Source organism: Pinus tabuliformis, chromosome J (genome assembly GCF_031772625.1).
Source record: "Pinus tabuliformis cultivar Carrire ecotype Pingquan chromosome J, CPIR1, whole genome shotgun sequence".
Classification (NCBI taxonomy): Eukaryota; Viridiplantae; Streptophyta; class Pinopsida; order Pinales; family Pinaceae; genus Pinus; species Pinus tabuliformis.
Genome location: NC_142295.1, coordinates 246,835,958 through 246,848,066, shown reverse-complemented (window position 1 = coordinate 246,848,066; position 12,109 = coordinate 246,835,958). Strand labels below are relative to the sequence as shown.

At 41.5% G+C, this 12,109-nt stretch overlaps 1 protein-coding gene across 1 annotated transcript in view; it reads right to left on the bottom strand.

Annotated features, from left to right (window-relative positions):
* Positions 1 to 11,590, bottom strand: part of LOC149226686 (protein CROWDED NUCLEI 4-like) — a 172,698-nt gene extending 161,108 nt beyond the window's left edge. Inside the window, exon 1 of the mRNA XM_089380271.1 lies at positions 11,297 to 11,590. Coding sequence (XP_089236397.1) covers positions 11,297 to 11,590 — 294 coding nt within the window. The remainder of the gene's footprint in view (positions 1 to 11,296) is intronic.
* Positions 11,591 to 12,109: the final 519 nt, after the last annotated feature.

The following is a 12,109-nucleotide window of genomic DNA, read 5'->3' as shown; positions in this document are numbered from 1 at the left end:
TGTTTTTCAAAGGTAGTCTAGTGCGAGAATTGCCCCGAGGGTAATTTCCCTCTAGATATTTTTGCCAGTATTTTCTCTGTAGGATGAAATATGTCCCAAGTTGGGCCTTTCTAGGGACAATTGTCCAAAAATAATTGTCATATTTTTTATGTGTGTGCTAGATTTTCTCAATTTCCAATGCTATTTTATTGCATAGTTTATTTGTGAAAATCACAGTGTGAATTATTTAATATTTGTCGTAGCACACAACAGATAAATTATTAAATAAATTAACAATTAGAAAAATAATTTCTAGTTGTTATGATAGATGAAATTTTCACAGAAAATAGTCCCTAATTTCAAGAAAAAAAACACACAACCAGTTAAAACAACCATTTGTGGGTCTGCAACTACACACGTGGGTTTGTTTCATGAATCGGTCGGGTTATGACAAGACTAGCTAGTTCATACCAATTTATGTCGGTTTGGTATCAAACTGGGTCTCCCTTGACCCATATCGAGGTCATTGGCCAAGTTGACCTTCGAGCCTAATAAATCAGCCAATTTGATTGGGTATCTGTTTGACCAAGTACCAATTCAAACCAACTAGGTTTTAAAACCATGGTTGCTACATGCTTTTGACATGCAACCTTGGGCTTACAATGGTGTTTAAGAATTAAAAAATAGATATAGATACCCCTGTTGAAAGAGGGGAATAAGGTGTTTGGAAACTAGCTCAGTTTATTGTTTAGACCCTTTTGGTCTTCATATTTCAGTGTGTAGATTGTTTATTTTATAAAAATAAGTATTTGGTCATGTTATTGTTGATAGTCGTTAGATAGCCCATTGTATTCCACAAGTTAATGGTTTACTTTCTATTATATGACAGAAAAATTTGTACGTTCATTTGTAATTAATAGAATCTAGATTCCAGATGGTTGATGCTCAAAGAATTAATCATTAATGTATTATGGTTGTCATTTCTATCTTGATTTATGTACAAATATGCATGTTTTTATATTTTTTTAACTAATTTGGCATTCTAAATATTTTGTTTCCTAACATATATATACCAGCTTCTGAATGCTTTGCTTCCAAGAATTTTTGGAAAATGACACTCCTGGCGCTTTGCTTCTCAAAAAAGCTCTCACTTCATGCAACCTTGATGTGAACAAGCATATGGATGCCACATCAACACCAAAGGTCTACATCAACATTCATGTACACTCAACATTATTTCAGCATCATTATTACTCATTGTACATGTATTATTTGCATATGTATGAGGGGAGTCCCTTTTTCTTGTGTCCATGTTCATGCATGAGAGCTTATTTGATATATTTGTGAACTCGTGTGTCACATCCATGAGTGTGAACACAAGTAGTCGCCAGTATTACTCTTTTAGAAGCTTCTAGAAGTGATTTGACAATTTCCTCTTAAGTATTTACTTGTAGAATTTCTAGAAAGGGCAGCCAATTTTAGGAGCAGATTGACCGCAAGAATTCCGAAATGGGGTCATAATAGAAAAAACAAATAAAAATTGACCAAATTATATTGTTACAGAAATCATTGTGTGCAAATTATCATGCATTTGACCATTTGGGCATGGATTATTGGGTGAATTGGAAGAAGGAAGGGCTTTGACTATACTCTTGTTCCCTTACCTCAACTTGGGGGTTAATCCTGAATCCCAATCCCGTGGGATCTCGTTTATTGGCTATTAGCTTTAGGAGTGGCACTATATGGGAAACCATGATTTTGGTTGCGTTGTTGATTTGGGGTAGCATCGGATGTGATCTAACCACGAAATTTGGTGGAGAGGCTAAGGCACATGAGATCTCCAATACCCAAAAAGGGTTTGGGCAGATTCTAGACAGTTTGAGAGATATTAAAATAATTAATATTTTTAATGGAGTCCTTAAGTCTAAACTTAGGGAAATTCAAATATTAATGTGAATTAATATAAAACTGTGTTAGAATAGTCCAAAAGGCATGGATCAAGCCAGATCTAATCTTAGCCGTTGATTAGGGACTTAATCTCAGTCGTTGATCTGTCAACGAGAAAAGTATAAGAGGAGGCTTGAGGGTCACTTGGTGAACACACCAAGAGATCAAGATTTCGACTTTCTGGGGTTGGGTTTGCTGAGAAAGTCGAGACAGTGATTAGAGTTGTAGCTGAGGAGCAGTGAATACAGACGTAGAGAGGCAGAGATAGCACCGTGAGGATCAACGAGGCAGCTGGAACTGTCAGGAACTGCTAGAACAGCTGGAAAAGCTGACACAAAGGGCAGAAGTCGGAATTGCCAAGAACAACCAGAACTGCCGAAACAACCGGGAAAGTTGACGTAGAGGGAACAAGTCGGAATTGTCAGGAACAGCCAGAACTGCTGGAACAGCTAGGAAAGCTGACGCAAAGGGCAGAAGCCAGAACTGCCGGAACAACCGGAACTGCTGGGAACTATTGGAACTGCGAGGAAAGCTAAGGCAGAGGGCAGAAGCCGGAACTGCCGAGAATAGCCGGAACTGTCGAGAACAGCCGGGAACTGCCAAGAAAGCTGACACAAAGGGCAGAAGAGGTTGACGCAGCCTCTAGAGGCTGACGCTGGGGTTTCGTGGGGCAGATTGGAGCTGTGGAGCTACCAGAGTGTTTATCCGAGGTTTAAGTCAGAATATCTACTTCCGAGTAGAGAGGTACTACTTGCCAAGATTTTACTCTGTTGGGTGAGCCAGAATTGACACCCAGATTGTATTCTGAAACTGTTTAATAAATCAAACCCTCAGATAGCTGCACCAGTTTTCCCGCATTGGGTTTTTCTAAGGACATTAATCCAAAAACAACGGTTTCACTTGTGTGCTTGTTTCTATTTCCTTCAGTTGTTGATCTGTAATGTGTTGAGCATGCATTTGTATTTATTTCCAGTATTTACATGGTAAATAACTTGTTAATTAATAGAACAAGTACGTAGGAATAAATCAGCAAAGTGCATGAAGGGTTTCTAACGTGTCAGACTTAGAAATTCCAACATGGTATCATATGGTGGTTACAGATCGCAGGAGAACTGAGGACATCAGCCGACCAGAGCAACAACAGCAGAAAACAGTTGTCCCGAGTGACAAAAGTTGTTCCTAGTGGAGAAGCAACAAGGAAGGCGTGACGCAGTGCCTACGTCATCAAGTTCAAGCCAAGAAGAGGCAATGCAGAGGCTAAGGGAGGCAAAGACAGGCTCACGCAGAGGCCACGAGGATTGACGCAGTTGGCTGAGGAAGTTGATTTGTTGGTGTCGGAATTGTGTAGAGCCTGGGAGCTCTAACCTTCAGGTTGCTGGGGTTTAGGAGGCTGTGGGTAAGTTGCAAAGTGGAGCTATTGGGGTACTGTAGTCAGAACAGTACCTAACAAGGCAAGGCCAAGGTAGAGGGAGTTGCTGCTGAGGTGGATTTCTAGCCAAAGAATCCAGATTAGTGTTGTTGTTGCATAGATAATCGGAGAGGGTGAACTTGACATTGGCATAAGGATTTCTAGGTGGGAAATCGGGACTCAGAGGGAGTCCAAAAGAGAACTTCCAGACGGGAAGTGGAGAGACACAACAGGAGTCAAACTGAGAACTTCTAGGAAGGAAGTAAAGAGACTCAGCAGGAGTCAAACTGAGAACTTCCAGGCAGGAAGTAGAGAGACTCAGCAGGAGTTGAACTGAGAACTTCTAATCAGGAAGTAGAGAGACTCAATAGGAGTCGAATAGAGAACTTCCAGATGGGAAGTAGACTCAACAGGATTCGAACAGAGAACTTCCAGACGGGAAGTAGACTCAGCAGGATTCGAACAGAGAACTTCCAGACAGGAAGTAGACTCAACGGGAGTCAAACAGAAAACTTCCAAGCGGGAAGTAGAGAGACTCGGATGATCCAAATGGAAAATGGCATCAACCGATGGTACTCATCCACCCATATTATTCATTGACCCATGGAATTTACCCATGGTATTGTAAATGGCATCTGCCCATGGTATTGTAAAATCCACCCATGGTATTCATTCACCCATGGAATTTACCCATGGTATTGTAAATGGCATCTGCCTGTGGTATTGTAAAATCCACCCATGGTATTCATTCACCCATGGAATTGACCCGTGGTATTGTAACTGAAAAATACTATAAGTAACAAGTCACATTTTGTAAAAGGACAGATTGTCCGCCACAATGTAGCCTTTACAGTTCAGAGGCATGTAGCCACACATCTCTTCTCAGAGATAAGCTACCATCGCCCTAGCTAGTTTATTTCCATTTGGGTTTTTAATAAAAAGTTTCTTTGTGGTTTTGTTTATTGGGCATTCTCCTCTTTTTTTCTTCTGGCAATTCAAATTTTCATATCTTCGGGGTCTCCCCCCCCAGGATCCATTTCAATATTTTAGATCTTGGGGGCCTCCTCCCAAGATCCGGATCAGTGGTATCAGAGCAGGTTACGATTCCATGAGAATGAGGGTTTCATGCATATTTCAGTTTCAATTTTTGCAGGAATTTTTTTGGGCGGCGACTTTTCAGATCAGATCTGAAACATTTGGTACAAAATTTACAAAAACAAATACCAGATCTGGATTCCTCTCGAAAAATCACCCAATTTCAAAAAAAAATGGGTCGAATCGGAGTTCGGATGTGGGAGATATCGCTGATTTAAAATCAGCTATTTTATCAGAATTTTTGTGACGGCGGAACTGTTGCAGTGCGAATCTGAGATCTCAAAGTGTCCAGATAAGGATTTCCAACTCATGGGAAGATGCAAAATGATCCTTCTACTTCTAAAAACAGGTTATAATAAATATTCTGAGTTATATTGGCCGAGTTATGTCCATTTTAACTTCGGAGCAGCATTCGGAGTGGGTTTCCATTGGAGACGTGCCCTCCCACCCCACTTTAGTAGGCACCTGCTTCACATTCATCAGTTTCAACACAGCAGCATTCGGTTTGGGTTACTTGGAGACGTGCCCTCCCACCCCAGGCTATGTAGGCACCTGCTACTTCATCAGCAACCAACATCATGGTTATGGGTCAACCGCATAAAATCCTTGTCATCGAAGTCCATTTGCTAGGCCGCACACTGTCAGAATCACAGTTGGTCACAAGCATTACAGGGTATCTCTATCCTCGGATCTTCGTTTATCAGGGTTTTGGGTTAACCACATAAAACCCTTATCTTCAGTGGCTCTTCATATTCAACAAAGGCTTCGCAGGAGGGAACTTTACGCAATGGGGACCATTGCTTCTTAAGGAGGGAGGAATGATCCAAATGGAAAATGGCATCAACCCATGGTACTCATCCACCCATATTATTCATTGACCCATGGAATTTACCCATGGTATTGTAAATGGCATCTGCCCATGGTATTGTAAAATCCACCCATGGTATTCATTCACCCATGGAATTTACCCATGGTATTGTAAATGGCATCTGCCTGTGGTATTGTAAAATCCACCCATGGTATTCTTTCACCCATGGAATTGACCCGTGGTATTGTAACTGAAAAATACTATAAGTAACAATTCACATTTTGTAAAAGGACAGATTGTCCGCCACAATGTAGCCTTTACAGTTCAGAGACATGTAGCCACACATCTCTTCTCAGAGATAAGCTACCATTGCCCTAGCTGGTTTATTTCCATTTCTGGTTGTAAGCATATTTCAGTATTTTCCATTAATGAAATGAAGTATTATTTCCGCTGCATCTTTGTGTATATGGTTATCTCTGTAATTTGTTGCGTTCCTGTTTAAATCCGGATCAGTGGGTTTTAATAAAAAGTTTCTTTGTGGTTTTGTTTATTGGGCATTCTCCTATTTTTCTTCTGGCAATGCAAGTTTTCAGATCTTGGGGGTCTCTCCCCCCAAGATCCATTTCAATCTTTTAGATCTTGGGGGCCTCCTCCCAAGATCCGGATCATCGGAGGAGTCAACAAGAAGAGCAGAGAGATGGCCATGAATGGGCTGAGGGATCAGGACAAGTTGGATGAGGCATCCAACTTTGTCATCTGGAAGGCCAGGATCCTTTCTGTTCTGTGTGCCATGAGTGCACACACACCACTTGAGCAGAAGTGGGGAGACATCGAGCTGTAGTCAGGTGGACTACAGGCGATGAGGGGCAGGATCCTCGAGGTACCCAACCTCTTGGATTAGACCTTGCTACGGGAGCCCTGAAGAGGAGTAGCAGTATTGGTGATGTTAGTAGAGATGGATGCGGATGGAGCAACAGGGGGAGCTACAATGCAGGATTCCCAGGACAGCGTGAGGCTAGCAGGATACAACAGTGCGAGAGGCACAGAAGTGTTGCACCAGCGCAGGATGGCACAGACAGGTGTGCAACGGTGCGAGATGCATGGAGTTGTTGCAACAACCCAGAGGTCAAAGAGGGAGCACTTGTCAATGACAAAGGGAGCTTCAGCATTAAGAGTGTTTCTAGCCTGATGGAGATGTCAGAGTTGGGAGATCAGTTACTTACTTCTCAGTAACTGAGTTGTAGTGTAGCAGTTAGCAGTGGTAGTGCTATGGGCAGCACAATGCAGCATGATGAGAGGGGTTGCAGTGCAAATGCAGCAGTGGCAATGGTAGGACCATGGGCAGCAGCACAGATGCAGAGGGAGTTGCAGTACAAATGCAGCAGTGGCAGTGGCAGGGCCATGGGTAGTAGTACGGGATGCAACAATGTAGAGGATGTTGGGCAGCGAGCCTAGCATCAACACAAGGACCAATGCCAGATGATCAGAGTGATGCGCAGTGAGGAGTATTACTAGAGCACAGTCCTCGCTAAGAGGGAGTGTTGATTTGGGGTAGCATCGGATGTGCCCTAGCCACGAAATTTGGTGGAGAGGCTAAGGCACATGAGATCTTCAATACCCAAAAAGAGTTTGGGCAGATTATAAACAGTTTGAGGGATATTAAAATAATTAATATTTTTAATGGAATGTAAATTAATATAAAATTGTGCTAAAATGGTCCAAAAGTCATGGATCAAGCCAGATCTAATCTTAGCCGTTGATTAGGGACATAATCTCGATCGTTGATGTATCAACAAGAAAAGTATAAGAGGAGGCTTGAGGGTCACTTGTTGAACACACCAAGAGATCAAGATTTCGACTTTCTGGGATTGGGTTTGCTAAGAAAGTTGAGAGATTGATCAGAGTTGCAGCTGAGGGGCAGTGAATACAAAAGCAGAGAGGCAGAGATAGCACCAAGAGGATCGGCGCATCAGCCGGAACTGTCGAGAATTGCCAGAACAGATGGGAAAGTTGACGCAAAGGGCAGAAGCTGGAACTGCTGGGAACAACCAGAACTGCTGGAACAATCGCGAAAGCTAACGCAGAGGGAACAAGCCGGAATTGTCGGGAACAGCTGGAACTGCCGGAAAAGCTGGGAAATCTGACGCAAAGGGAAGAAGCTGGAATTGTCGGGAATAGATGGAACTGCTGGGAACTGCCAGGAAAGCTGACGCAGAGGGCAAAAGCCGGAACTACCGAGAACAACCAGAACTTCCAGGAAAGCTGACGCAGAGCGCAGACGCCGGAACTACCTGGAACAACCAGAACTTCCAAGAATTGCTGAGAAAGCTAACGCAAAGGGCAGAAGAGGCTGACGCTAGGGTTTCGTGCGGTAGATTGGAGTTGTAGAGCTACCAGAGTGTTTATCCGGGGTTTTAGCTGGAATATCTGCTTTCGAGTAGAGAGGTACTACTGTTGAGATTTTACTCTGTTGGGTGAGCCGGATTTGGCACCCAGATTGTATTCTGAAACTGCTTAATAAATCAAACCCTCAGATAGTTGCGCTGGTTTTCCCGCATTGGGTTTTTCCGGGGACATTAATCCAAAAACAATGGTGTCACTCGTGTGCTTGTTTCTATTTCCTTCAGTTGTTGATCTGTAATGTGTTGAGCATGCATTTGTATTTATTTCCAACATTTACATGGTAAATAACTAGTTAATTAACAAAACAAGTAGGTAGGAATAAATCTACAAAGTGCATGAAGGGTTCCTAACGTGTCAGAGTTAGAAATTCCAGCATGCATGACTCTGTTTTCCAATACCATATCTCTCATTTCCCTCCACTCATTACAAATCCTTTCCACATTTTCCTATCTGGATCCATATCTGTCCATTAGGTCCACAAGGTGTTAGCCTCCCCTTCTCCTTGTCCACACTTTGGGTCGGGCCTGGAAAAAATGCCCTAAAGTTTGATGTAGCTAAAAAGAAAGGTAAAAGCATAATATGGCCACATACAATAGGAAATGTACCACAAAATGCAAAAGATGGCCAGGGCAATAAAATTTAGCGTGTGGGAAAAAACCAAACATGAGCTCTAACCCCTATTATTATGGCCATCACCCTTGGTTCCTAGGGCCCCTATGAGTGCACCTTGCATCATTAATGAACCTATGAATGTCCCAACCCCTGGTGGGCGATGAATTTCCCCACTTTAAGGGGGTAACCACTACTATATCTTACACATCATGCTTTCATCCCCTTGAGCCCTGACCAGTAAAATGAAGAAAAATCAATAAATGGAAAAGGCATATGAAGAAGGGTGGAAAAACAAAGGTCGGGGTAACTCATGCACCATGATTTCTCCGTCCTACATTCATATACCCAAGGCGTGGGCTTTTTTCATCATAGCTACCCTTGTACCATGGCATGCCGCTTGCAACCTCCCCTTTGTCCCCACTCCGTTCCATCATTATTTCACATGATGTCTGCCATTTGAAGGGTGTACCTTGGACCTATCATTCCCTTAGAGGTTGAAACCACCTAATAGGGTCCTTCATTAACCTCTCCTACCCAGGAAGGTAACACTAGTACATGTTCAAAGCCCCAAATTTGGAAGGGAAACCCACTATGAAGTTATCATTTCTTCCCTTGATTAACAAGCTTATTTACTCAATTTCACTAATGAATCATTGTATTGGAAGGTGAGGAGACGCATTGGATCTTATACAGAATTGCAAGTGGGTTTCATCTTGGAATTGGCCTCCCTATACCGGACCCAAACCCTCCAGAGGATGACAATGGCACTTGTAGGGTGAGCGTTGAGAGGCATGGGCCTCCATCCATTTACATCATTGATTTCCACACCATGGGATTTTTTAGCACCACCATTTGCTTGCTCGTGCCCCAATTATTTGAGATGATGATGCACTTGGACCAAGATGCCCCAACCGACTACACATTACACCTGACACTTGGCAGTTGCTCCAAGGCCCAGAGGAGGTTATGTCTTTCCTAGGGAGACATGGGAGGTCATGTGTCATCTTCTAGCCCTCATTGATGGAGCATCAACATGATCTTGAGCCACCTAGAAACCCATGAGACCCCATTTGGAGCCCAAAAACTCCAAATAGGGGTTTGGAGATGTCTTGCAGCATATGGGCGGCATGACACTCTTCATCATGATTTTTGAGGCCCTCTCTCACAATTTTAGCACTAAAGGCCTAAACAATGCCTCTCTAGGCCTCCATGCATGCATGATGTCAGCCTTGCATGGGCTTGAGAGGGTAATTTAATTTAATTTTGGAGCTATCATGGTTGGCTTGTAACCATGTGTGGGTTACTTAGCATATTAGGCATATGGAGGGACTTTGTCACTTAATATTTGAACTCATAACACTTGTATAAATAGGCGAGACCTAGTTTCATCATAAACCATCATCACTTGGGATTTTCAGCCTCATTAGAGAATTCAGAGTTTCAATTTGTGGAGAATTTTGGATGTTTTTGGGATGAGCTTTGATGTTTGGATCTTTATTGCTATCTTTTTGGAGCTTCTAATGCGTTGTTGATGGATGGATATACTCTACATTGTCTTGTAAGTGTTTCTTTATGGTGAAATTATCATGCAAATAATGTCTAATGCATGGAATTTGTTCTCATCATAAAAATGCATGCTTTTTTTTATTGAATATCTCTCAAAATTATAATCTTGGGAAGCTTTGCATGTGTAATCATTGAAGATGAGGAAAGAATGTTCCTAGTGGATATTGATTGCATTTAATCCATGAAACTTCATTAAATAATGCTTAAGAAATTGTTGAAAGGCGTAACTAGGGCTTCCTCTTTTAGCCTCCTTGAAGGTCAATTTAGTCAATCATAAGCACCCATGACTACATACTCCCAATGGTCTAGGCACTGATCAAGTCCCTTGGTTGTAAAACTTGGATTCAATCCATAAATTTCCCTTCTTTTCTTTTTCTAAATTTCGTCCTTTTAAGGATAGGAAGGCTCCACTATGGCTTGGTGCGAAATATTTTGGAGGACATTTTGAATTTCGTTTGGACATAATTGTTCCTTTGTGTCTCCTCTAGTGATCTTCAAGTTTTGGTGGAATTCCCACAGTAGATTCTCCATATATTTGATGCCCTAGCCATCGCATCAAGAGGGAACCCTAGAAGCTAATCCTTCAACTTGGGGATTCTTTGAAGGCATTTGCTCTAGTACTTGTTGAAGTAAATCATACATTGCCTTTGCTCTTATCTACATTGACCTTGGATGCACTCATACCTTGTTATATATCTCAACCCTAGGTCTTATGTAGCCACATATCAAAGGGGTTTTTCGTGGAAGGTCTTACTGGCTTCTCCCAAAGCTCATATCTTTGTTGAAACCTTCCATTGAATGAGCCACCTTCCCTCACTGGAAACCTATCACAGATCTACATCTACCATAAGTGAGTAACTCTAGGACTCCTCCCATTGGTGAAAATCCGAGAAGAGTAGGGGACATAGGTTGTGGTGACAGTGGGCTTCTGTCCCAAATGTTGTTGCACCCTCTAGCTCTTGCCTCATTACAAGGCCTGCTAGTTTGTGCAGCAACATGCATGATCTTAGAAACAATGCTTATGGGTTAATCCTTTTACCCATACATAGTGAACAATACATAGTGAACACTACCATTTGAGACATTTGAATTAATAAATCCTTTTATTAACCCCATTCATATAATCAAATCGTAGCCACCTTCACTCACTTGTACTAAAACAATATGCTTATGATTTAGTCTAGGGAATCGCTCTTTAGGTAGGAAACCATCTTTCGAGACCTAGAATTGAAGGGTAAGGATGCCAAGGTGACAATGGGCTGCTTGCTTATTGTGTCCCTAGGTTTTCCCCTTGGAGAGGTTGGAACTTTAGGGAGAATCTGAGAGATAACAAGCTCCAATGCTAATGACTTTCAAATACCAATATGTATTAAATGATCATGTCAGTGATATAACATAACAATTAATGCTATGGTTAGTTACATCATTTTCTTGAACCACCATAACCATCTTAGGGTGCTCTAAATAAATAGTCTTACTTCATAAACATGATATTTCTGAGCTTCCAAATCTCTTTTCAAGCTTTCCTCGCGCTTTTTAGCTTCTGTTAAAGCAATCAAATGTTCAGATTGCTCCTTCTTCAACTTGTTTTTTCCTTCTATTGCACCAAGTTCCAGCTGTTTATAATTTTTTTTCCACTCATTGCGCTCCATCAAGAGGAGACCCATGTTATGCTGATAGTCATGCAGCTGCAGAATCAACATGGAAACAACAATTATGTTCCTCAAAATTCCCATATCATTGAAAACCAGCATGGTTAAAAGCAGAGGCATAGCTTTAAATAATGCAAATCTCTAGCTGCTCTAGCAAAATGAAATTATAATTAGGAAAATGAGTAAAACACATCGTTCAAAAGACTTCTTATAAAGAAAAACTCACATTTTCCATAGCACCAAATCAAATCTACATGTTCCACTAAAACATAATAGAAAGGTCTGAAAATAAATCAATTGATAAAAATTCACCTACTGTGCCTTTTACATGGAAACTAAAGCTTGTAAGCACATATTCCAGTCTGGTTATATCAACATCAATTGCTGCCCTTTTATAGACACATAAAATGTTGTTATACATGAATTTGCGAAATCAGGATTTATGTATTGGAAAGCTTCACTCTACAGTTTGTCTCGACTATTTTGAGATTGTAATTTATAACTTACTTCCTACATTGTGTTTTTTTTCTTATTAATTTTTTCTTTAGCTTTTCTACTTTTGAGAAATGGCATTTTCACTCCCTTATTGTCTATTTTGGCATGTACATTCCAGCCCCATTGACCTATTTTGATCATTAC